General features: G+C 41.3%; 1 protein-coding gene across 1 annotated transcript in view; it reads left to right on the top strand.

Annotated features, from left to right (window-relative positions):
- ELP3 (elongator acetyltransferase complex subunit 3) overlaps window positions 1-27629 on the top strand; it is a 71459-nt gene that overhangs the window by 29068 nt on the left and 14762 nt on the right. Inside the window, exons 8-10 of the mRNA XM_026846300.1 lie at window positions 5898-6059; window positions 8614-8740; window positions 24058-24251. Of these exons, the coding sequence (XP_026702101.1) occupies window positions 5898-6059; window positions 8614-8740; window positions 24058-24251 (483 nt within the window). The remainder of the gene's footprint in view (window positions 1-5897; window positions 6060-8613; window positions 8741-24057; window positions 24252-27629) is intronic.

The raw sequence follows: 27629 nt of genomic DNA, 5'->3' as shown, positions 1-27629 counted from the left end.
CATTATCATGATAAGTCACTGTATCCTGTTAGTGAGCTTTTTTTTTTTTTTAGGAATGAAGTGCAATATGCATAAACTTCTGTAAGAGAATTGACTTGGTACAGTGAAATATGTTGACATTAAAAAAGAGACTAGAACAACATGTCACCCATTACGTTGGTTTTCAAAACAGGCATAGCAGAAAATTATTGTTACTGACCCGAATGGTTTCTAATAGGATTCTGTTGGGTTTGCCTCCAGGCCTTCTGCTTAATACTTGTGTTAAAATAGTAATTTCTAAGGGTTGGCAGGAGCTATCAATTTTGGAGATGGGCAAATAAGGGACAAATCCGTATTCCACAGTAAGTTGTGTACGAGCAAGCTGTGTACGTTATTATGGGAAAATGTAAAGCTGTTTTTCTAGGAATGGTGCAGGATTCTATTCCAAGAAGCAGCGAAATATCTAGAAAATATTTAGGAGTTAAGTTGCATTATCATGAGCTTTCTGTATGATTCAGCAGCCAAATTACCCTCGACTGTATAAATAGTGGAAAATTAGATAGGAATAGGCAAATCATATTCCATCTGGATATAGTACTGGTATGTCTGCAAAGTTCTGTAGCTGTTTTTGGTATCAAAGGCAACAAGAAGAATGCTTAAAACTGGAGATAGTGCTAAAAAAAGGGGATGAAAATGATGTAAGCATTAGAATATATGCACTTAATGAACAATATACAAAACTCCTTGAATCTGATCTTGACACCCTGATACCTGCTAGAATGGCAACGTCGTGGAACACACAACTAATTTAGGAGATTTCTGGAGTGTATTATGATGATTTTTGGAGATGGTTGGCTCATCCCAGTGCCTAGGAGAGGTGCTTTTCTGGATCTGCTACTCACAAAGACCTGGTTGGGGTGTGTGTGTGTGCTCTTGGCTGCCGTGACTGAGGTCTTGGAGCTTAAGGTCTCAGGGGATGCGAGTAGCAGAATAAAGATGTCAGAATTCAGGACAACAGACTCGAACCTTTCCAGGGAACCAAAAGGCAGGATCCCATGGGAAGATGCCCTGAAGGGCAGATAAGCCCAGGTGAGCTTAACTGATCTTCCAGGCCAGCCTCCTCAAATCGCAAAGAGAATTCCCTGATGGGGAGGAAACCAAGCAGGCACCGCCAGGTCACCAGCTTTGCTTAACTGCTGAATGGGGAAGTCCTGATTGAGCTCAAACATGAGAAAAGGACTAAGAACAGAAGGTGAAAGGAGGTATGGGGTACCCAGGAGGGATACAAGCAGGCAGAGGGCACATTAGGAAAGTTTAGCTGGAGTTGAAACTCCAAGGGATTATAGGGCAGCAAGAAGGACTTCCATAGTCAGCAAATGAAGACAAAAGAAAATGTGGGTCTGCGGCTGGATGAGACAGGCAGCTCGGTGATGAGGGACACAGGAAAAGGCTGAAATATGGAGCGTTTCTTTGCCTTGGTCTTTATTTGCAAGATCTTCCCTTGCTCGGTGGTGATTTAGGGTGAGATGTAGCGCCCGTGGCAGAGGCTTACCTTGGACACCCAGCAAATGGGACACGTGAAAGTCTGGAAGGGGATGGGTGAGGCAGCTCCGTCTTGCCTTGAAGAGGTCATGACAACTGAGAGGTCCCCAGTCACTGGGAAGGTTGTGTCTGTCTTCAAGAGGAGTGAGGAGGGGAATTACAGGCTGGCAAACCTCGCCTTGGTCCCTGAGAATGTTATGGAGCACGTCTTTGTGGAAGCTGCTTCTGTGGTTGGGAAGGTGGCCAGTGGGGTTCAGCATGGATTTGCAAGGGCAAAAATGTGCCAACCCAACCGGGTAGAAATTTGGGAAACCACCACATTTCCAGTGGGCAGTTACGGTGAAATCTGCATACTGGAAGTAGGAGATGTAGGAGGAGCAGTGTCATCTTGAAATAGCCAATCTACTATAAATTGTTACAAAAATCTCTGATGAATAATAATAAAAAATAAATCTGTGATTTGATCCACAAATTGGGATATCAAAGATACGCTTCTTTAAAAATGAACAAAATGATAATCTCAAAGCTTTCTCTACTAAAATTGTGTTACTCTTAAGCATACATCAGTTTGGTTTTTCTTTTTCTCTGCTGGCTGGTACATATCTGTCTCAGATATTGACTGTGCTTTAAAATAAGAGATCTTGCCAATTAGATTTAAAAAAAAAAATCAGTGTCTGTCTTGATGTAAATCCAGTATTTAGGAGATAACCTTTTATATAGTATTTTCTGACTTTTTTAGGTCTCTGAGCTCTCACTTATAGCTCACGATTGACTTGGTCAAAGAAGGTGGTGCTGGCTGTGCATAGGAAAATGTTAAAACTAGCTGTTAAACACTGACAGATTTATTTATTTTTTTTTAATTAAAAATTGAACTTAGATGTGTAATGCGGCTTTGTGCTGCATAATAATAATCTGTGCAGCTTTTATGGGTACTATTTGTTAGCTCCTTCCATAAAATGACAGGTTATGTAAATCTAGTAAAGCTTTTAATTCATGTCTAATTTGATACTCTGTGTTTGGCTGCTTAATTTATAATCTTACAGTTTGTGCCTGGCCTTAGTTTCAGTATTAGGTTTCAAATGAAATAGACCTGCTCGTTTTGCAAATAGAAACAATAATGAATATCCAAATGAGTCTTTAAAGTTTGAAAGTTGAGAAAAAAAAAACTGAAGAAAAGTCAAATTTCTCTTCCTTTATTCAGGAAATGATGGAAGTGTGTTGCCAGAATCACCTTCTGTGCAAGGTTGGCTGTCACACACTTCTTCATCTTTTCCAATTAGTTGTAAGGAATCTTTATTAAGTATGGACCCCTCGATTCAAGCTTTTATTTTACGTTGAGAAAACAGAGTATGGGACTGCTCGCTGTTCACCATAAGTCTTTGGGGCTACTGGGGAGAGCTGGAAGAGTTGTGGCTCAACTTGACTTGAAAATGTGCATCTCTTACAGAGGATGGTGATTTGATGACGCTTGTGACTTTTCTTGGAAATGCCATCCTTGTTACTTTATCTGGTTTGGGTTCATCTTTGTTTTGCTTTTCTGATTATCGTGAAGACACTCTTTTCTTTTCAGCATAGAGTTGGGCAAGACAACTTTACCAGCCATTACACCATACTGAAATTCTGTCGGTGCCTTTAGTAGATATTGTAGTTCAGGGTCTGTTGGTGTTCATTATATCCAGCATTTTATACCTTGGCCAGAAATTTGTTTGGTGGGTGGGGATATAATTATTTTGGTCTCGTCTCAGTATTTCTAGCCTGATTGCAGGTGCTTAATATGAGCACGTACCCTCTGGCATGATGGGTGAATTCTCTGGTGACTTCTCCACCCCCAGCTAAAATTTCTCTCCTTAATTCTTGCAAATCACGTCTTTAAAAGTGGGTGTTTTTCAGTCTGATGTTAATGAATCACACGTTGGCAATATTTTCCCTGACGTGATAAACAATTGTTCCGTTAGTCTGTCAGATTAGTGAGCTGCAAACTCTGAAATGTTTTACGTGGGTTTTTTTGTTGCTTTTTTATTTTTCAAGATGCTATTTTGACAAACATTACAGTCTATCCCCTAAATATCTTGGTCTATATATCTTAGGCTTTAACAGTTCGAAGGGAGTTAATATTTGTGCTTTTGAGTCTGAGCCAGCTTGTGGCTTTTCGCTGGTCTTTTGGGTTGCGGGGGGAATTGGGGGATTTTTTGGTTGAACTGGACCTCTATCATGCTCTAAGGTAGTCTCTGAAGCTTTATTTTGATTCAGAAGTTTCCAGCTACCCGGAGCCGGAAATTGGATGATGAATTTTTATAGAATACCTAATAAAGTGCTGAAGTTAGTCATCCCTGTGATTTTGGTGTGCAATATTCTTTCAGGTATAAGCATAATATCTCTCTCTTACTCAAGGTGTCCTCTTTTCAGCAACATTTAATATTAATACTGAGATCATCATAGGGGACCATTAAAGAGACTGATATTCCTCTCAAACAGTGACCGTTAATCCTGCCCACATCCCTGTTTGGGAATTATCCAGATTATCTCTGCAGTTTCAAATGGTTTCCAAAGAAGTTGTTTCCTTCTTCCTGCTGTAAATCTTTTCTCCTGTGCTGCAGTTCTCTATTATACAACCACCTTATTCTGCAGGAAAGATGGTCAAGCAAAATGATTCCTGTATGAAAAGGAATAGTATTATCCTTGCTGGTGGTGCTGGAGATTATGTTGATTGATGGTTTCCTTTTGTGAACTTTGGTTCAAGGCTGCTTTGGATTCCTTTTCTCTCTCGTTTTACACTCTCATAGGTCAGTAACTTACCATTTGTCATCAGTAGTGGATTTTTCTACTAGCCTGAAGAATTAGTCTTCGTTAGACATTCAGTGATAAATTGGGGGGGGGGGGGGGTGTAAGCATGCTGTTTGCTCACAAAGGGAAGTGATTTGTGGAATTTTTCATGGACAGTCTTGTCCATTTTCGTGTGAGAACGCAGCTGGATCTTGTCCCAGTCCCTGCGGTTTATCTGTACCCTGTGGAAATGAAACGAAAATGTACTGACAACACCAGATCTGCTTAATGGGAGGTCCTGTGTTATCGTCAGTGACTGGGGCAAGGGCTCAGTCTGCCTTTGGTTTGTTCCCAAAACCGAATGCTGTTCTCATTGCTTACCCTGACTTTCCCCTTTGCTCAGGCTTTGTTTCCAGACAATGAGTACTGAAGGCTCAGTCTGGTTTTGGAGCATCTTCCTAACAAGTGCTGTTTAAAAAAGCCCTGTGAGGCTGTCACAGTTCACTTCTTTTCATACAAAGCAAACTCCAGACTTTTACTAGTGTGCATATTTATGTATTGTTTCACCCATACCTTGCCATAAAACTGAGGGCACCCTGGCTGCTGGGTGATTTGAGGGTTTTAACCTGCGTTTTAATTCTAGTAGTGTGACATAGATGCTCTCACCTGGAAGGTGTTGGAAACTCTACTGAAGTTACCCGTGACAACCTCACAATTTTAATAGAGGATGGGTTGACCCAGTGCTGCGGGATCTGGTGGAGTTGAGAATGGTCACTGTTAGGTTAATGGTTGGACTGGAGGATCTTCAAGGTCTTTTCCAACTGAGGGGATTCTGTGAGATGCTGGATCGCCTCCAAAGAAGGGCAATGAAGCTGAAGGGTCTAGAGCACAAGTCCTCTGAGAAGCAACTGAGGAAACTGGGATTGTTTAGCCTGGAGAAAAGGAGGCTGAGGACACTTCATCGCTCCCTACAACTACCTGAGAGGAGGTTGTAGTGAGGTGGGTGTTGGTCTCTTCTCCTAATTAGCAAGCGATAGGATGAGAGGAAATGGCCACAAGTTTTGACAGGTGAGGTTTAGATTGGATATTAGGAAAAATTTCTTCACTGAAAGGTTTGTCAAGCATTCAAACAGGCTGCCTAGGGAAGTGGTTGAGTCACCATCCCTGAAGGTATTTAAAAGACGTGTAGATGTGGTGCTTAGGGACTTGGTTTAGTGGTGGCCTTGGCAGTGTGACTTGATGAAATTAAAGGTCTTTTCCAACCTAAATGATTCTATGATTCTAATGTATATGAATACCTGAAGGGAGGATGCAAAGAGGATGGAGCCAGGCTCTTTTCAGTGGTGCCCAGTGACAGGACAGGAGGCAGTGGGCACAAGCTGAAACACAAGAGGTTCCATCTGAACATCAGGAAACACTTCTTTACTGTGAGAGTGACCAAGTGCTGGAACAGATTGTCCAGGGAGTTTGTGGAGTGTCCATTCTTGGAGATACTCAAAAGCCATCTGTATGTGGTCCTGGACAGCCGGCTCTAGGTGGCCCTGCTTGAGCAGGGAGGTTGGACATGGTGCCTTCCAATCTCAACGATTCTGTGATTCTGGGTTTTTTTGCAGGTATTCAGAACGAAGCCTGACAAAATGCGTTGGGATAACCATAGAGACCAGACCAGATTACTGCCTGAAGCGGCATTTAAGCGACATGTTATCCTACGGCTGTACGAGGCTGGAGATCGGGGTGCAGAGCGTGTACGAGGACGTGGCCAGGGACACCAACAGGTGAGAGGAAAGCTTCAGTGCGAAGCTGAGCGTGGCTGCTCGCTGTATTTCTGCTTTCTGGAATACTCCTGAGTAGCGGGTCTTGATGTGTTTGCTTGAACACCCATTTGACATTGAACGTTGAAACGTTTAGCTTCTTTCCTTGCTTGTGTGGCCGTAGGCCTGTTAAGAAAAACTAATAAACTGCAGTGGCTTCATGGATTTCTTTGTGATAGTCTGTAGACCGTGGCTTGAAAAAATGGAGTTATGTGTGATTTATTTTAAACTCGTGTTCTTTTCCTGTGTTGTACACCTCTCTCTTTGTTTTTGCTGCTTCATAAATAAGTGCAGTTTTTGTGAAGTAGAACATGTGCCCACAGAGAGCTCATCGTTCTTGTCCTACATAATTCACCATTTATAGGCTTAGGTAGCTACAATGCAGTATAACCTAATGGAGGTACTTACCAGCAAAGAGCGTGTTCTCTACACCAGGTACCTTTTTGTGCTGAGCATTGGAGAGGAGACAGGACCCTGGCAAGTACAGAGAGTGAGACATAGCCAGAAATGACTCCTGTTGATAGATTAGCCACAGTCATTCTAGGTGTACAGTGTCTCTAAGGATTGCAAAATATATTTGCAAGAGGCCTGGGATTTATTCCTTACCATCTTGGTCCTGTGGCCAAAAGAACACTTGTTCTGCGTAGGAGAGTGCGCAATATATTGTTCATCCCACCCCTTTCAGGCAAGTAAGCCAATCTTTCTTTTTATTTTTTTTTTCTTTTAATTGCAAGTCTGGTAATTCTGTTGAGATTTTTAGCTTGTTTCACTTCTGATGCTCAATCAACTTGCCTCCATTCTTAATGCATATTCCAGTCACCTACCAAGGATGTTTAATAACCATAATCGTATGTAATGAGAGAGTTCAATAACCAGATGGTTCAGTAACCAAAGCAATTTTTGTTAATACCTACCTTAAAGGCAGTAGTGCAAAACTGAAAATGTTGGGCATCTTCTTGTAGAGACTTAAAGAAAGAATCCAAAATGGGTTTCCTCCTGTGGGTTTAGCTGTAGTATTGCTGGTGCATAGAAGTGCGGGATGTCACTGCTATGAAATGGTCAGGCTCCAGGTCTCAGTACACAGGAAAAGCCATTTATTCAGTAGTCCAAGAATTAGAAGAGCTAATATTTATAGGTGGTAATTTCCTCCTCTAGATGTCAGAGCTTTCCAGAGGAAAAGATCCATACAGGAATGTAGCTAGATCTCGCTCTTAGGTGTATTCATTTCAATCTTAGATGTATTCATTTACAGTTAATTCTGACACAGATTATACATTTAACAATTAAATTTCTTTTCAGCTTTTAAAATAATTTTTTTACACCTCAAATCTAAAAAAAAAAAAAAAAAAAAAAAAAAAAAAAGCTATAGTCATAAAACTACATGTAGGGATTTAACAGAGGCAGAATCTTCCAGTAGAGAGGAAAGAAGAGGTCCTTAAAACAAGGGAAGTAGCTGTTTGGTTTGGTTAACATTAGGTCTCAGCCAAAGGTATGCATTTGTAAAGATGCCCAGATGGCATTAATTTTTCATCCAAAGGACTATGGAGGAGAAGGGTCACCTGCTGAGCTAATCTGTTGGCAAGAAATTTAAAAAAAAAAAAAAAATTGGGTGAACTGGTGTGAAAGTGTGGTGGGAAAAAACAGGGATTGGAGAGGGAAGAAGATAGCAAATTCTGAGAGGATAGAAATGTCCAGAAATGTCAGCCAGTCGTGGAAGAGCTCTCCCAGCTGGGAAAGAGCAGAAGCAAGGACTTTGTGGGAAGACTGGTCACATGTGATGGGGACCTCCTGGTAGCTCTTTGTAGTGAGTGATTGCTGTTGCGGAGGCAGAAGGTGGCTCCTGAGCCACGGAGGTGGAAGGAGAGAGGAGTTTGCTTGAGGCTGAGGAGTTATGTGAGATTCAACCTTTGTTCCTGCCATCGTTAGGGCTCCCAGGCTCTCCAAGCTCCTGGAGAGCAAGCCTGTGTTAGTTCGGTTTGATGTTGGCAGAGAACATGAAATCCTTCAAGAGTCCTAATCCAGCCTATGTTTTGGAGGTTTGGCACCTCTCAGAAGTTGAGAAGAGTTTGTGTTTCTCTAAAAGGAGTACTTGAGAGTTTGGCAAGCGTGTTGCAGGATGATTTTCTAGCTAGCTGGTTTTACTTTAGCCCCCATCCTTCTTCCTCTTTTCCTCTTCTGTTGCTTTTGTTTCTCATTATGCTTCATTTTACTTATACACTTCGGTGCAGAGTGTCCTAGTTTGTGCTGTGGCATCAAGTTGTGTCATTGCTTTACAAATGGAATTCCAGCAGCTTTCCAAAGTTTCTCAGGCTGTAGTTTCAATAGCTGTAGCCTTGGCGTGGTTCACCTGCTCTAGAAGTAGTAAACTTTTAGCCCCTAGTTTACTTTATTAACAGCCACATTCCAAGATTTGACGGTGGTAAACTGATAATAAAACTCAACCCTTCGCACTTTCTACTAAACGTATCAAAATATGTCTTTTTCTATGTGATCCTGAATCTCTTTTCTCTCTCCCCAGAGGTCACACCGTGAAGGCTGTGTGCGAGTCTTTTCACTTAGCCAAGGATGCCGGGTTTAAAGTGGTGGCCCACATGATGCCTGATCTACCAAACATGGGGATTGAAAGGGACATGGACCAGTTTGTTGTGAGTATGGCTTAAAATTACCAGGAGTTTCTAGTGTGTTCCAGCTTTTTCATCTAATGCTGCTTCTCTTCCTTAGCTCAGCCTATTAGTTACAATCTGGGCCAGAATTGTTTCTTAAGGACAAATAATTTAAAATTCTTTTCTGAAGGTGGAGGGTGAGAAAGATTTGTTGAACTACTTCATCCAGAAAATTATATCCTTGCCTCATGAAAGACTGAGTCACTCGGGTCTCTGTGGAATATAGCTCTTCCGTTATTAACTAGGGCTCTTACTTTTTTTCCAAGGTGGTTTTCTTTCCTTAGATTTAGACTAGAACATGATTTAAAGTTAAAAGCATACTATGTCGAAGGTAATTAATTGCAAAGTAGAGTGTATAGGTGTATTATATAGCATCTCTGTTCTTGGCTCAGTGCTATTCAATATCTTTATCAATGACGTGGAAGAAAATATAAAATTATTTCTATAAAAACTGAAATGAGGAGGAAAGAGCAAACGATAAACAGTGCAGAGAATTAACCACTTTATCTGGTAACGTGGTAGAAGTTTTTTGGTAATTATTTCATTATTTTCAGTCAAAATTGGTCATCTTTTTAAAATACTGCTGAAATTGCAGTCATGATACAGGGATCTCGGGTATATTTCTGTGCAGGGTTAGACCAGATGCTTTCTGGCACTAAAAACTATCAGTGCAATGGAATATATTGATTAGAAGTACCGGCAGAAAGCAGTGGTTTATCTCGGTACACTGCAACAGGCACATCTAGAAAGACCCAGCTGAAACTGCAGCTGTACAGTACATAAAAGAAAATCTGAAACCTGCAATAGTGTGTTGTTGGTTTTTTTTTCTCAGGGGTTTTGTGCAGAAATCCTTGAGCTCTTCATAAACAGAATGTCACAGTACTTAGCAAATATTATGTTTGTGTGACAGAGTGAGAGGCCGGGACAAAGTGATGTGCACAAAGCTAGAGGTGAAGGCAGTGGGAGAGCTGAAGTAACTCAAAATTTCTGCCTCAGACTCTTGCTCCTGGAATTATTTTCTAGTAATGCTGAAGGAGGTAGAGGATGGACACTGCAGTAGCTGTGTTTTCATAGAATTACTCGTGATGCAGGGTACAGCAAAACATGAGTCCCTTACTCAGTATCTTGAGAAGTTGCAGCTCTGGTTCTGGATTTTTAAGGACATGTCATTAGTGAAGTAGTATTAGGCTGAAGAGAATTTGAGGTGGAAGAATAGCAATACTGGCAAAAAGATTTGAAGAGCTAACCTTGGGTAAGACCCAGCAAGGAGGAGACAGTAATCTAAAGTATTTGCAAAGTGTAAAACTGAAGAGGGAGGAAATTATTTAAGACAGAATTATAAGCCTCTATAGAAAATCATTAGTGATTATTAGTCATTGCTGCTTATTCATGATAAATGGCTAAAGCTTTTCCGCTCTCATATCTGGAGTTGCTCCTGTTTCATTACAGGAGATTTGGGGAGTCTGTCACTTGAAGTTACAACTTTTAAACACTGAACTGCCTCTGGTTTCTGCAGGCCAGCAGGCTCCCCCCTGCTTGTTAGGGGAAGGGTAATGCCATGCTGGATTTTGCCCACCCAGTGACAATTTTTACAGAAATAGAGGCAGATGGCAAAGTTTTCAGAAAGAAGAGACAAGAATGTGATGAAAAGGCTGGAATTGTGAAAGCGGAGATTAAAAGAAAGCTGGGAAAATAGTTGAGCATAGAAAAACAAGAGAAAGAGAAAACAAGAGCAGAGAAGGTCAACTGGTTGAGACTGTTTCTGCCAGAGAAGTCTCATGGCTTTAGGAGCTGGGAAAACCAATGGTGATGGTCAGGCAGCTCTGGGACACAGCAGGAAGGAAGATAAAATCAGAAGTTTTTGCTGGAATTGGCAAAAAGGCTGGTTGGAGGGCCAGGAAAGAGAAGTGCTAAGCAGGGGAATAAGAAAACCAGGTGATAGTTGAAGAGGGGGAATTGGAAAAGAGAGGGTGATGGGGCGAAGACCAACTCAAGTGACAGCCCCGTTAACGAGTTCAGAAATTTGAAGCGAGGCTCGCAGATCAAATTAAGATTTGATGCCAGTGAACATACGGACGAGGAGTTGGAGGATGAGTAATCAGTGTGGAGGATGAAGCCCTCAAGAAGTAATGTGAATGCTGCAGAGTGAGGAAGAAAAATGGGACTTGGGGAGGCGGGCTGGTGGGGAAGAGGTGATAGATCACATCAACATGGAGAAGAATTGTACCTGCGTTGTTTTATGGAGAAGAAAGTATGGGAAATGGGAGAAGGAGGAATCCAAAATGCCTGTGTTAGAGGTGCACGGGGTCCCCATCACCATCTGAGACCAGACAGCCCATGGAAAAAGACTGGTGTGAAAGAGGCAGCTGCAGAGTTGATGGCCAGCTAAGTGATCACTGTGTGTTTCAGAGAATGGAGCTGCAGGGAATGAGAGTGGAGAGGTTGTGGATCACTGTGACATGTTTGAAGATGGAATGGTAAACAAGAGCCAGCTATCCTCTTCCTTTTACCTTCTCCTCTGTCTTGCTCTCCTATCTTAAATGCTTTAGAATTTATTTTTAAAAGATCCTTTGTCTTAAATAGGGGAGAATAGAGGGTAAAAACAACCCTTCTTTTTTTTTTTCTCCCCCAGAGCCCTGTGCTGGTGAATATAATAGAAGTATTCAGCAGACAACAATTCCTTCTCTCTCAGGGATTCAGCTAGACAGTACATTCTCTATTTCCTACCTTCAAATTTTATATCCTGGTTTTGAGTTCTTAAAACAACTTATATGTTGGGCTGTATAAATGTTAGTCCATGCTGGTAAATATTTAATTTCCACTACATAAAAATAATATGAGAGCAAAGAGAGGAACCGAGTGGAGAACATCTGTTGTGTTCTTGCAACAGTACTAAGCTGTTCATGAGCAGCAGTAGTGCTCTTTTATGCAGTATTCTCCTATTCACGAAAACATATAATCTTTCTATAAGATACCTCTGCCTTTCTTTGGACAGAGACACCTGTGGCTTATCAAGGATCCTTACAGATTTCTGATTTTATAGCCGTTCTAAATAAGTTTGGAAAAAATAAGTTATTTGTTGTAATGCTAACCTTCCTTCTAGCCACTCTGCTTTTCAGACCAGGGAAAGGCAGGACAAGAAGGAACCAGATGACTTTAGAAGGGGGTCTAAGCACCTTGCCTTCATTACCGGTTGATATATTAAATACAGGGGCTTCTCCTGGGAAGATAATAACTTGCTGATTGTGCTGACTGCCTACTAAAAATACTGGGTGCTTCTTCAAATTGAACAGGTAATTATGGTTTCAAGAGGAACGTTGCTTCTGTCCCTTATGACCTATTGATTTCAAAGTGTTTCCTGCTGTTCCCATCTAGCAGCTAGGATGCCCATCGGTTACTCTTTTGCAAACTTATCTAGGTTTTCAGAGTTGCGGGTGTGTATAGCAACTGTTTTCCTTGAGAGTTTATTAATAATTATTCAAAACTTTGATTTATTGATAGGAGTGATTCTAGTAGATAGATTTTTTTATTATTTTGTTTTTTTACAGTAAGTGGCAGGTGACTGGCTTTTTGCCTGCCTTCTTCATGAAGATTATTACAGTTACTTTTTTTTTAAATAGCGTGGATATACTAGTCCTGTGTCCCAGTTATGTTGTGCTTCTCCACTCCTTCCCCCGTCATGCCTCTCTTTTTTTTTTTTTTTTTTTTTCCCTTATTATTGATTCTTTTTATAGCCTCAGAGGATTTCCTTTCTACTTCAGGTCTTTCCACCCCACTCCACATATGGGAAAACGCTGTAGGGAGGGAGTATGCTCTGCTTCCTCCCACCACCCATGTGGTTGTGCCAGGTAGCGTACACATACACACACACACAGTGCTACTTACAGTTGGCAAATGCAAGCCTAACAGATAAGACTGATTCCCAGTGCCTCACGTAGCAGGTGGTCGGAGAAAATAATTAGAATAATAGCTAGAATAAATCAAGGACTCAGCGGGAATAATGGAATTGTTACCAGAGCAGACACCTCATCCTGTGGAACGCGATAAACACTCAGCTTTGCTGTTGTAGCACGAGAGAGATGAGGTGACTCTAGGGGTAAATGGTTGGGAAGATTCATGAATCACACTTGCCAACAGGGCTACCAAGCAGAACTTAGGATTTAAGCAAGAACTTTAGAGGCTAAAGAATTCCCAGGATGCTGTTACTAATTCCTCATTCTGTTTCTGCAGAGCCACTGAGTGGCAATAGTATAATCAACAAACTTTATCCGCTCTAGAACAAATATTACTAAGCTAGTAACATATTTATTAAGGGAGAAGATATTCCTGTGTTTGCCTTTATTTTATTATTTTTCTGGTCTTTGCCTAAGCATGATTTACTGTTGCTGTTCCTCTTCGTCCTCCCGGAGGAATGGCTGTAAGCCCATCTCAAACAACTTTAAAGACCCATCATAGATGAAATAAATCTGGAGAGCAGAAAAAAAAAAGGAAAGGAAACAGGGAGGAGAGCCAGAAGATTAGAAGTTTCAAGTGTGGGAAGTGTCAGGGGAAGTGTCACAGCAAGTTGTTGGCAGAACCCTCCAGCTCTGAAGGCACGTGGGAGCTGGTGGATGCTGCCCAGAAACATCAGATAGGCTCTTTTCTCATGAGGAAATCCGTGAGGAGGTCCTGTGGCTTCACTCTGTCCATCTAAAGTCTACTATAAATACAATGATGAGGGTAAAAACATAGGCAAGACCATTTAATGGTGAGTACTGGAGACAAGTAACAGACTGAAGAGATTGTTGGTCCAATTCAGCAGAGCCATTCCTGTGTTCTTAAAATAAAATTCAGTCATCGAATGGTTTTAGTCTGGTAAAAATTAGTTTTCTTATAGTCATGTGTCAGGCTGGGGTTTTTCTGAAGGAATTGCAAAATAAGCATTTCCCAGAAATAGACTAATTTTAGTGAAATGCCTGATGCATCTATGATCTAAGTGTAAGTTATGCAGAGGGCTACAGTCTTTTTGGGTGTGTTGAACACGAGAAAGAAAAATAATGGTCGAGCAATGCAGTGGGTAATACGAGTGTCCTTTTTCTTTGCAGTGTATTTGATGTTGTTGTAAAACTTTAAATTCTATTGTATCGCCTTTAGCTGTAAATAAAGAGGTAGTTTTCCTGAGGGCTTTCATTTTTATCAAGGAGATGAAATTCATAATGAAACTAATATATTGCACCTCTATCAGGAGCTTTTAATAACTGTAATAAAAGATAGTTAAACTGCTGATCTACATTGATTTTTACTCCTTTGGGAAGACAATTATCTGTGTTTTTAAATATAGCTCTGAGATGTTTAGTGGGGTAAATGATTTTCCTTTCAGTTCCTACTAAACATCTCATTGAAACGCTGATATTGGCAGGTAGCCAGCATTACCTCTGAAAATTTGTCTTTTCATGGGCACGTTTACAGAAACAGATTAGACGGTATTTAATGATCAGTTCTTCAGTTACTGGAGCTTCTCTTGGAGTCTCGGTAAATGTTAAGAGGTAAAAAGGTCTTCACTTTGGAAACAATTACAGTTTCATGAACTATGGCCAACGCCGTGGTAATTTTTAAGTTAATGAGAATCACGGTAGTAAGGAACAGGCTATTTATAGAAACTCTTTTCACAGATAATTGCGCTCGTATTTCTGTGGATAAAATATCTAGATAAAGCCCCGGTGTGTGTGCCCACTTCTGCAGATGGTTGAATTGTGTGCACAAAGCCTCTCGCCCCCTCCAGTGTCTGTGTGGAAATAACTTCTATTTGCTTGCGGGGTGTGTTTTCTATAAAGCGGGTCAGACTTCTCTTTGGATATGTGCGATGTAGGAATGAAGTAGAAGTTAAAGCTGCAGCCCTTGGTGTGACAATGTGCAGGAGGAGAATAGCTGAATCGGTTGAAAGGTACGGGTAAAACTGGTCTCTTATCCTGGGGATCCGTGTGTAATGCGGCTAGGGTCACCCTGTTTACACCAGAAAATGCAAAGGGTGGCTGTTTCAGTAGCAGCGTGATCTTTGCTGTGTTGTGTTGTACTGCATAGAAACTACATACTGCTATGCTGTTAGGATGGACGTGATAAACTGCAAGGCTCTGTGGAAAAACTGCATTTATTAAGGGTCTTGAATTGCTTTCTTTGTCTTTCTGAATTAGTATTTTGTCCGCACGCACATTTTTCTCCAGCATGCCAGCCGTGAAAGTTATGGTAATGACAATCACTACCTTTAAAATAGCCTCCCATTCAGAAAAAGCTTCTGTTGAATATAAAAGTGTAGAATATAAAGTTGAGACCCTTTTCCTACCTGAACTAAAAGATCATTTCTGTGCTTAACAGGTCCCAGACAACTGTGGGTTGCATAGGCTCGCACAGTCACTCTGTCCATTCGAGTGGTGATTTTTCACACCAGCGTTCAGAAGTTGTTTTCTGGGGCTCTTTCCCTAAGGCCCCTTGCTGCTGAAGTCAATAATGAGCATATGGCTGGGAACATAAAGCCAAATGGAAAGGAGCACAGGAGTAAAGGGATGTGGCTTGGATAGAGAGTGCAAATTTGCCAGGCATTTAGGCAAAGAGAGCATCAGTCAGTAAAAATATGTATCGTAGCACAGACCATCATCAGCAACTGAATGCTTGTCATCGGAGCGGATAAACCATGATGTCCAAATGAGATTTTTGAAGACTTAGTTGTCGGATTTGTGGGGTTTTGGTTTTTTTCTATTTTAAAAAAAAACATACTGGAAAAGCATAATGGTTTTGCTGTGAACATAGATGAGAGAAGCTTTTGCAGCGCTGAGCAGGGTGGGAGAGAGCACGTGATTGTATTGATGCTTCTTATGGAAAGGAGAGGTCTGATGAAGGAGGATTAGATTATCAAAAACATTATAGAGTTGCTGGTCTTGATGTTTTTTTGAGGGTAGAAGACATGCTTCACAGGGATCTGTGCTGCAAAAATTGTGTACTTACGACAATGAAAAATGCTATATTTCCTGTACTTAGCCCTAGGGGAAAGCTGACCCTTCCAGAAACATAAAGACCAGAGTTCTGTGCTTGGTAAAAGTGAAGGTGAAACTTCACAGCAAATTGATTGAGGTAGTCTCATGGGTTTCTCCAAAACTGCGTAATAAATGGAGACTCACTTGGAGCACCTGCAAGACGAAGCAGATGGGACTGCTCGGTGCACTGAGCACAATCTGGAGAGATTTGTCTTGGTGCTCAGATAGATACTGCGTTCAGGAGTCAAACCCACGCTCCAAGGTCATGCTGCTGATGCCCAAGGCCTCTTCCAAGTGTTAAATGTCTCCTCTTCTTATTGAGTTGTATTACAGCAGTGCCAGGGACTGTCACCGACCAGGATCTCCTTGTGGTAAGTTCTCTGCAAACTTGGAGAGGGCAACTATCCAGCCGAGTGTTAGATGGAGGCAACCTGTAGATCCTGACAGTCCAGGGGTAAAAAAAGAGTGTGGGAGGGATGGGATGGGAGGCAGACATGTTCCCTCTTCATCTGGCAGCAGCAGTTTCCTATAGTGTGTAGAGAATTGGGGCATTTGCAACGCTGAGGTGCATAGTCTTGGTAAATGACTTGCTGAAGACAGCTTCACATCTGTGGACTGAATGCTCCTGTCATTTAGCTTGCACCCCAAGAGCGGTTTACTTCTGAGTTTAATGTGGTAATGGGTTCTTAATGGGTGGTTCTGAAGTGGAAGATTGTGGGGATTCACTTGCATTAGACACTTCTGGAAAAGTTCCCTTTGGCATGTGGATTTGGGGTTTGGAGCCTGTTGGGGACGGGAGGAGGCATAACATCTTCCTGCGTCTTGGGGGGGGGGATTTACAAGGTCCTTTACACTCTTCACCCCTGACCTTAACAGGCAAATCCTCTTTTATTACTTGACATTCAAAGTCTACATTTGAGGCATTACAGAACGTCCTGAAGTAAGCATATGGATTAGTTTAAGTAGCAACGAAAAACATACTTTTTTTTTTTGGTGTCAATTTGCAGTATTGTAATCGTTCAGTAAGACATCGAGGTCTGCAGTGATGTGCTGCTGATCAACTTCTCTAGTATTTTGGGCATCTTCCTTAAGGAATTTAAAGACTAGCAAAATGAATATGCAAAATTAATATGAAACAAACTTTTCTGTTTCACCTACCGTGCATTACCATGCTACAATCTGTGATGCACTGCTTTTCTGCACCATAATATATATACTAGTGTCAAAGAGATTGGCAGGCAGATGGCCTAAAAATAGATATTGGTCATCACAGAACTGACCCTCTGGTGGCAGAAATGTTGGGGTCTAGGTCACCGTTTCCTTGGCTTAGTCGTTTCCATAATTATATTTACGCGGTGAAATCTAACAGCTTGAATGTGTCAGGAACCGAAATGATTCTGTTACATAGCTGTCAATAGTCAAGAAGGTTATAACAATTAACTGGAAAATGGTCTTTCCTCCTTTGATTGCAGTCTGCTTTACAGGTGCTCTCAGAAGAGCTGGAAATTGGATCATCTGCTTCAGAAACTTTTTGCCCCGTGGTCACATCTATAGGAGATTTTGTCATCAGTGCAGACATTAAGCAGAAGTGTCTTGATTTATCTTGGCTTTACTTTCACCCTTGAATCAATTTTATAGAGATTCATGACACCATATAGAAAGTAACATATGCCTTTCAGAAGAGCCTAATTAAAAATGTTGCCTTGTTGTGCTCTGTTTCATTAGACATCACTGATCTGGTGCCGGTATTTACTCATTGCCCCGTAAAGTCACTCCTCCGGAGAACGTTTGGATGGTCACAAAGTGTTGCTCTTTGAGGACAGCTAACACCTGATGGACCTCAAACAGTGGTGTATTTGGCACAAGTAATATCAACATACCGTCCTTCTATAAACCCAAGGCAACTTTAGGAAATCCCCAGGTATATTAGGAAAATGTTTCAATTAGATTTTAATTCTGTGTATTTAAAATAAGTGTCAGGTGAAGGTACCTTGAAGAGTGGGTGTGCAAGCAGTCAGCAGGACAAGCTCCAGCTTGCCACAGGTGAAATGCTGGAGAGTTTGCTTCCCTTTCATAGAGGGCTGGTCTGCCTTATCACTGAATGCTCTGCATTGTGTTCTTGTTCACGTGTGCTCTCCTGGCTTTGCCCACAGGGGGTACACAACCACAGTATGTAGCATATATGCACTTAGAATGTGCATCACGGTAAATACGATTCTTTTTCATCATTATCCCTCAACGTGGTATGCGAGATCTAAAACCTCCTCATTTATCACAAGTCAGAGTCTGCAAACAGATGGTGTTCAGAGCAGCTAACGAGTAGCATCTTACTGTGTTCTGGTAGCTTGATAGAAGTCTAAGGTCACATAATTGAAAGATATTGATGTTAAGGGACTTAAACTTAACGCTTAAGTGATAAAATGACCACTTCTCAGCTTGCTCTTGCACCACATTTCCCTGCTTCCCAGGTGACAACTGGTGCTTGATGATGTGTGTGTTCTCAGACTGCTCCAAAGGCGGTAAAAAAAGCACAATTTAGTCTATACTTCTCGGTCAGTAGGCCGTTGTCAGTATCAGTGAATGCAGATCCTCTCATTACATTTTAATTAGACTAGCATTTACAAGAAAGAGGGGAAAATGCAAATTTAGAGTTAAAACAGAGCCACACTTTTGAGCCACAAGCTTCTGTTAATGCATATAATTAAACTACTAAGTGATTGTTCGTTCCCTGTAGAGTTGGAAGTGTCATTCAACGCAGTAGCTTTCAAGTGCTACCAGTATTCGTAGTTATAAATAATACAGCTGATGGAGATAAGGAATGCTGTAATATGGAGAGTTAAGATAATGTTCATCTTAATGTAGTTAGACACGTATTTAATCATCTGTTTAATGCAGGGACCATAGTAAAGGAAGCCATTCAAGAATGAGGCACCTGATTTCTAGTGGACGGTCATTAAAAAATAGATTTTGGTGACCTTTATTTTTAACAAACCCTGACATTTTAGTAAATGGCTTTAAAAAATTGCTGTACTTATCCTATAACTGATATCTCCTCAAACAGCTGAACATCTTGCGAGCAAGAAGATTAAAGATGGCAACTGAATCTTTGGTCTGTAAAATGTTGAAGTGGAATCCCATAAAATACTATTTTTCTCTTTTTGGAGAACTGCAGCTTTTGGGTGTCTTCAAAACATGTTTCTAATTTGTTCTGCACTTAAAGTGGTCAGTAAAATCAGATTAAAACTTCAAGGAATAATCTTTTAATATTGGCTGAGTTGTGCTATTTACCAACCTCGAACACGGGACCAAACCGCTGTGTGGTCTCAGAATCCCAAATCATTTGACCTTTCTCTTGTCATCTGAACAGACACATGGGTGACTTAACAGGTTTTCTGTTTAAAAAGGTGAAATGTTTGGGTTCAGGACTTCATCTCTTGATTCCATCTCCTCTTAGATTCTAATCTGGTTTTGGGTCATATAGTCTTACCTTGACTTTTGGTTTTCAGCTAATGTCTGTTTTCTTGGACAGTAATTACAATGTCATGCCATTTAGGACTCAAAGCAACTGATGGGAGTTGGACAAAAGGATTCCATCATGTGCTTCGATATGTCTGTCTTGATGGAAAAATCAGAGGTTTCTTGGCATCTAAATGACTAATTTTACACCCGTTGGACCCTGATTATTCATAGTGGCAGTGAGTTTATGAGGTGGTGGATGAATGGATCCTATAGATGCCATTAGCTTTAATAACAGGGAACTTCTACAACAAAGGCATATGCTACTAAAGTCAATTACTGTTCTCATAAAACATGTTAGTGGCTAACTTGTATAACCTTGTAGTCTGAATGTGTGTTGATGGGATCTTACTAAGATTCATTGTTTGTAATTCACAGAGCAGCTGCTCCTACAAGTAAAGTATGTTTAATGGAGCTCAGGTGAAGCAAAAAAAAAAAATAATTGTGAATTCCAGGATTCTCTGGTTACTCGTTATATTACTTGCTGTGAAAAAGTACTTGACTTTTCTCCAATACCACATAAATTGGGCAAGGTTATGAGAAACGTTATTTTAGGGTATGAAAAGGTCCATGTTTATGAACCTTCAGATCAAGTTTCAGCTGATCTGAATTGACCTTTTTTTAAAATTTTATTACAATGAAACTACTACGTTGACCTCTCGGGTCCTGTCCATTGTCTACACACACAAATTTAAAATTTTACTCTAGCATCCATCTTTCTTATACAAGACGTGTTAAACGCTAGCTGGCTTACAGTTTGTAGCTAGAGGAGAGAAAACTTCCAAGTTCAAAGAAATTGCTTTAGTAGCTTTGAAGTTGGATGTGCTTCCATTTGTTCGCGCATGCGAGAGCACTACAATGCATCCTCAAATGATTCAGAAAGACTGGAAATACGTCAGAATCCTTTCTCTCTAGATCATCTTTAACCTCTAACTTCATGGTGCATTAAGAGACGTGAATTTAAGCCCTGATTGAGTGCTTGTGAGAGCTGCTGGAAAGCCTCCTGTTGACTCCAGTGATGCCATGGATGGTGGTCTCTGGAACAAATGTTGTTTTAGGGATTGAATTTGTTTTGGCAGTAGACTGTTCTGAACGCTTTTATCAGTTGAAGACAGCTTTTAAGGTGTCTAATTAAAAAAAAAAAAAAAGAAAAGACTACAATTCCTACTAAAGCTTGGCATATGTTAGCATTTTATAGTTCCTTTGTTTCATGAGAGACTTAATCAAAACTGTTTGTAATGGAAAAAGGTTAAGCCTTTAAATATTGGGATTTACAGAAACTGTTTGAAGTTTACTGCTGGAAAAGGGGGTTCGGGAAGAAAAAGGAGACACTGCTTTGTTATATTGTTTGAAATTAATTAATTTTGAAAAAATTAAACTTGAGGAATATTTTGAGAAATAGTTTAAGAAATAAATATGAAAATAAGTTAGTTTTTTTTTAATGCCAGCATTGCTGAAATGTGGAGTGGCATTATCAGCCAGCTTAATAATCTTGACGTAAAATGTGCAGTGTGTATGAAATGCAAAATTCACAATGTGATTAGAAACCTTAAATTTTGACCTTGCCTTTGACTGCTGGATGGCTTTAACCTTAGAGCTGTGTTGATGCCTGCCTTTAATCTGCAATGTAAATCAGTGGATGTTTAAATATTCTGACTGGTGAATCATACATGCTTTTGCATTCAGTTCAGTATCGTTGCGAATGTTAATACTCTAACCTCACTGGAAGCCTTTTTTTCTCCCGCTGTAGTGGTTTATTTACCTTCCTACATCTCATTGGGGAAACATCATTGCTTCCTTACCTTAATGTCTTTCTCTTCTTCAGTGCTGCTTGGCCATGGAGCTCCTCTCATTAGAACAATCACCTCTTACACGGTTTTCTTATTCCTTAACAGTTGCTTTGTTTTACATTATAGCACCTCTAACCACATACAAAAGATGGAAGTCTGCCCTTTTGGGTTATTCCAGGACAACAGGATTCTGAATTATTTTTCTGACTTTATGCTACCTCATATGCTGTATGATTTTGGATTACACACCTGCTTCAGCTGGTTTGAAAATTAGTCCAGTGATTTATGGGGTTTTTTTCCCCCCCCTCTTTGTATCTTGAACATCATATGCACAAGAGAGCCAGCACAGGAGAAGTAGTAGAAGTGGTTGGCCAAGGGCAGAGCATATCTGCCTTCTCTGACAGCTGCCAGCAACAGTATTGACCTGGAAAGTCAGACTGAACCCTTGGGGCAGAGGGGAGGGGACACCCATCCAAGAGATGCATTAAGCAGACCTAATGATCCCCTGCTGTCACAAGGGGACTGATCCTGTTTCTGACCTTAATTCCTTACTGGGAGTTGGACTCAATAATTCTTATGGGTCCCTTCCAACTTGAGATATTCTCTGATTCACCAATGGTGGTGCTCCCTAGGTGGCTCTGTAACCCAGCCCAGCACTGAGACAAAAGAAGAGCACTCTTTGGGAGAAAAACGTTGGGTTTTCTCACATTAGTGAGATGAGTCATCCTGGTCAAGGGTCCATCGGGAATTGGAGCTGGCACGAGGTTGGGAGCAGGATGGCGTGGCTGGGAGTGTGGGCAGGGAGCCATCACATCTGCTGCCTGCAGAGCTGCAACGCAGCCCAGCCCAGAGTGCCTCCAAATTTATGTCCTGTCCTCAGGGTGATGGCGATGATTTTATTATTTCATGGAGCTGGCGAGATAAGTATGTTTTTTTTTCATCTCATGGTGGCCATGTGAAAATTTGTGACAAACAGGCGTGTTTATGGAGTGCATAAACAGTCCTGAGGAAAGGAGGAGACCAACCTTCTATCTGCACACACTCCAGAGTGAGCACCTGGGTAGTGGGGTCCAGAGTCATCTCTATCTGCCTTCAGCCAACTTCCTTGCAAACACAGTTTAATGGGATACAAGGTGTGTTACCCGTCTGGGATGGTTGGTCTCGTGTCTTGGATGCTCTCTGAGGAGAAAAGAGTTAGTTATCCCTCCGGAGGCTGAGGGTGGAGAACCAAATTGTTGAGCGATTCTGTACAAGGCGAGTGCTCGGATGAGGTTCTCTCAGTGGCAGCAGCTTTTGGCACAACCGTTTTGCAAAGCTGCAGGTAACTCAAATCGGCAGGTTGATCTGAGTTAAAACAACCCTGCAAAATTTAAAACCGGTATCTCACCCTTGTGTGATCCTTCTTTATGGGGTCATCCGGGACTTCCTGCTCCTTAAGCCAGCAGTGTCGCTGGAATAGTGATGCCTGAAGCGTCATCAGACCACGAATGCAGGATTTGAGTTAATTTTGCAGCAGTGTGAACTCTCTCCATGGTCCATGTTTTGTCTCTTAAACCGACTCAGTTGTCCCTGTTTCTCTGTGAGGATGCATATAAGTGGATCAGGAGGCTGCTCTGCCCGGATAAAAAAATTTTTTACTTTTCTTTTTTTTTTTTTTCCCCCTGGGCTAGCTCTCTGGTCTGTTTTTCTCTGTAGCTGCGCAGCGGGTAGGGTGGCACAGGAGTGTAGGTGCACAGGGCAGAGGCTGCTGGACCTGACCTCAGGCTTAGGCAGGGAGTCTGCCAGAAATGGCCTGGGCTGACGTGGTCCTGCTGTTTCTCTGACCTTGCTTGCCTCTTCCCGTCCTTGCGCTGGCTCTAGCGTACCTTTGAGCCTGTGCAGCAAACCGTTTGCTGCTTTTTAGCGTTTTGAAGTATGGTTTTGTGAAGCCCAGGGAGCCAACAGAGCCACTTCGAGCTGCTCAGGTGTGGAGGTCCAGCTCCCACCAGGCTGTTAATGGCGCTTTATTCCAGCGTTGGGGCATGCTGGAGCACTCCAGGAGCCAGTTTAACACACAACAGCGGTAGGAAACGGAGCAAAATGATTGAGAGGGTCTGGGCCACATGAATGTGTTGAAGCACTTTGGCAAAGTGCTGGTGAGTACATCTACTGCAGCAACTGGTGGCACCACAATAGCCCACCAAAGTTGCAGTTTTTTTATTTCTGTGAGAATTCTATTCTGGTGAGGGGTCAAGCTGTGGATTCCAGGTGTGCAACAGTCTAATCCAGTATTAGATCTGGCCTGTGGATGCTATTATGTGTGCCATGTCATCACTGAAGTCAATTTAGTGGTTGCTTGGTTCAGGGTGCCCTGCATTGTTCTTGATTTTTTTTTTTTTTTAATTTTAATTGTCATTACTGAAATTTAATTTTAAGACGAACCCAATGCAATTGTCATGTAGTGCGAGCTAGTGCTGTTCAATTTGCAGTTCTGTGCTGGGATTTAGTCACAGAAGTTATCAGGAGATGCTGTTTGTCCTCCCCTTCTCCAGGATTATTCAGAACATCATTGTAGAATAAATCTGGTTTTCTTCATTGCTATTCAAATGATGTTTCCCAGACACATTGATTAATCTCTAAATGTGGTCTGCTGAGATTGAAGATAAGTACACTCATTTCTATTATTCTAATTCTGAACAGAGTCTGTAACAATAAATGGTGCAATATCTGTCGTATTCATGCTGAAAGGTAGATGTACAGATTTGACTTGTAGCATTGTCATGTGGAATTTTTTTAAATTTCTCTTTAAATCTAGAGCATACTCTTTTTAAAAAAAGGCATAAACTGATAAATACTGGCAACTCAGTGTAAGCCAGTAATTTTTAAAATGTACTTACAATTGTCTTTTCCAAAATCTGTTTTGAAATTGGTTTTGTTGGAGCACTGAAGCCCCAGGACATGTAGTTTGTTTTGCCCTGACTTGGATTTTTTTGTTCCACTTTTGCAGGAGTTTTTTGAGAACCCTGCTTTTCGCCCCGATGGCATGAAGCTCTATCCAACACTAGTGATCCGTGGCACTGGTCTGTACGAGCTCTGGAAGACTGGAAGATATAAGAGCTACCCCCCCAGCACTCTTGTGGATCTGGTGGCCAGAATCCTGGCCCTTGTCCCACCATGGACACGTGTGTACCGTGTTCAGAGGTAATTCTCTGTGGTAGGCCTTGGATATTGATTTATTACACTTGGAGGAATTCTTACTTTAATTATAGCAAGATCTGACTCAGCCTTTTAATATTTTTCAACCTTAATCATTCGTGCACTAAAGATTTTTAAAACTGCTTCCTATCTCTTCAGACTGGGTAAGGCCAAGTAGAATGAGAAGCTATTTAAATTGAACTGCCTCTCTAATGCACCCAGAAACTTCCAAGATTTCTGGAGGCCCCACTTTTGCTGCCAGTCAGACAAGAGCATAGGATGCAGCACACATAGTACTTTAATGATATTGATGGATAATTGCCTCTTGGCTGTGGGTGAAGAAATACATTTATTGCAGGAGCTGTGAGGTGTGTAATTTTTTTTTTTTTTGGTTATAGAAACTTCCTTTCTTTCCCTGTGGGCGTTGCAGGGTTTTCATAAATGTACTATGATCGTGCCGTTATTTCCAACACTCACCTCCCAGAACAATAGATAATACTCCTATTTAGGAGTATTCAAAAACTGTTCTTGCTCAAAATTGTATTTATTTACAATGCTGCAAAAAGTAATAGGGTGTTGAGGAAAACTTGCGAGGCTGGGAAGCATCACGGAAAGAGAGAGGATGCACAAGTGGGATCTTGTGGTGGTGAAGCCTGAGTGATAGAGGTGAGATGTGGTTCAGGCAAGTTTGAGGTCAGATTCAGAAGGAGTTTTGCTGCAAACAACAAGATCACCATAGAAAATATGCAGAGGAGGAAAAGTTCTTAATGCTTTGATCTGTAATATGCATAAGCCACCGGTCCCATGAAAAGCATTTTTTTTCCAGGATAACTCTTTTTAGAGATGAAAGTATTAACGCAGCAGCCAGACAAAGCTTTGGTAAGATCTCATCTCGAATAATCCCCATCTTCAAGAAAATGAACTGTGGAAATATGTGCAGAGGAGCATCAGTCTTTTGTCTGAAGGATGGATGTGGACATAAATGACGTCTGTAAATCTGTGAGAGAAGGAATATAATCTTTTAAGAAACAGGAACATTGATTTGGGCTGAGAACAAGGAAAGACGTACCCTTGCATAAAATGAGGCAGGAAGCTGGGAATTTTCAGTTAGTGCTGAGATTCTGGAGTAGCTTTGCAAAGTTACCAAAAAGAAAAAGAAGCTAAATATGGAATATGGTGAAGTTTGATTAAGCTTATGAATGCGATTGTGATACAGCAGCCTGTAGTAACCGAGACACGGTTTCAGCGACCAGGAGATCCTTCCTTCAGATCTTCGTCACTGTGAGAAACTGGTGCCTGTAGCTGAATTCTGAGAAGGATGTGGTACTGATGAAGGAAGCAAAACATAGCTGATGGGAAATCTCTACTCGATATTCCCCCAGGCTCTTCCCATCACTCGTAGAAGCATTATTAAAGGCAAAACTCGTACCTTTTCTCCCTGCACATTTCCTTCTTCCTCATCAATTCCGCTACAGACGGAACAGCCCATTTGTTCATATCACCGTGGCATTGTATAACGGGTTTTTTCTTAGAGGACGGCATGAGTTTGCAGCCTAGCAGGCCTTCTCCTAAGGAACGCAGGCCTGGAAAAGTCTTTGCTCCATGTCCTGGTTTGCCTGGGCTTGACTGATTTCTGCTGTCAACAGCGGCAGCCTCCATCCAGCTGTCATCTGGTTGTCAGTTATTATGTTCCGGTGGAATAGCTGTTTTCTTACTGACTGGCTCATGTTATCTGAAATTTGTTCGTGGTGATTACAGATTTTTACACCTCCAGTGCAAGGTCCAAAAGCTATTACTTTGATCTAAATTGCTTTCAGGACCATTGTGTGACCCTGTAACAGAATAACGAACAAAGCTGCATTTCTAAAACCATTTGTGGCCTGTTCCCAACCCTGCTTCGCTGAGGACAGTGACTTTTTTCCTGTTCTCCATGACTGCCCCAGGCCCTTTCCCTCTCCCTCCAGCCTGCTGCCATGAGTCCTCCATCCTTCACATTTTGCATTTCAGGTTCTATTTCCACAGTGTTTTCAGACTCAACCTCTGCCTGGTATGGCAACTTGTCCCTAGCCCTCTGCATGCTGACTGGCCATTTGGTGTGTGCATTCAGGTTTTCTAGCAAATAGCACCAGAAAAAGGCTGAGACATCTATGCCCTCCGTTATTAGGACCGCTATTTGGTCATCTCTGTTCCCTAGTACTAGCTTTTGAGGAAACATAAGGAACTCCGTGTTTTTGTAGCCTGTCACGTGCTCAAAATAATCAGTTTAATGAGTTGGGTGAACATGGGAAACGTTTCACTGACAAAACACTGTGGAAGTCTTTCTGCTTCAGGAAACCTAGTTAAATATGTCTTAAAAAAAAAAAAAATTTAAAAAATGCCAATGTTAATGTCTGGTTGAAGGAGAATATATCTTCCAGGGTATTTTGTGACTGTCAGAGATATTTAATATTATATTTATGCTGAATGTTTGTGAACCTCATTACCACCAAAGTGCTTTGGTGTGTGAGAAAGTGTGAAAGTAGTAGTGCCACACACCTTGGGGCTTTCTTTCGTGGGTCTTGGTGTTTTATATGAAAGTTATTTTCACTCTGCTGATGGGGAAATGCAGAATATGAAGAGATAAAATACCTTACTCAACTGAGATCATACAATAAGTCAGAGCTGAGAGCAGACTCAAGGTCTTTAGACTTTCGTTGTGTGCTTCAGCCAACTGCTTCACAAGTGTCCTAAGTAATGCAAAACGTTTGAAAAACAGAAGATTAAATAGGCCTTGTTGAAGCCTCTGGCAAATTGCACATTAACTTTAATAGGGTCAGGATTTAATCCCCCGTATCCCTGAATTTGTTTAGCATTTTAACAAGTTCAAAAATCACTGGTACAATGCTGTCTTGTGGCTATTCAAAATAGGCAGTTAGTGTGTGCATTCATGATGCACACAGGGTACTTATTTAAATACTCTGCCCTCGTATGAAGGGGCGATGGAAAACCTATTTCTTGCTTTCTCTTTCTTAAAAAGCTTATTTTTTTCACATTCATATTTTAATTTAGTTTGCTCCCTAGTAGGCAGATGAGAGAGGCTCAAGATACTGTGTGTTGTAATCTATCTTTTATTTGCAGTACTTCGTTTGCTGTTTCACAGCTGACTCTGGATTTAGCTAAAGACTCGGTACTGGAAGATGTCATGATGTCTTATCTGTGCCCCTGTAGGGAAAATACATACAGCCTGACTTTTTGGAGTTGTTCCATAATTATAAGAAAGGCGTTTAGTTAGATTATCACCGTAGATCTAACATACCCTGATGAAAATGCCGTTCTCCTCTGGTGTGTCCTTTAGTCACAATGTGAAGTGCTCATTTCCTCTAATTGAAGGTCTTTAAAGTATGT

Source organism: Athene cunicularia (assembly GCF_003259725.1).
Source record: "Athene cunicularia isolate RWA chromosome 3 unlocalized genomic scaffold, athCun1 chr3_part1, whole genome shotgun sequence".
Taxonomy (NCBI): Eukaryota; Metazoa; Chordata; class Aves; order Strigiformes; family Strigidae; genus Athene; species Athene cunicularia.
Note: the sequence above shows the minus strand (reverse complement) of the source record. Positions and strands in the feature narration are given on the sequence as shown.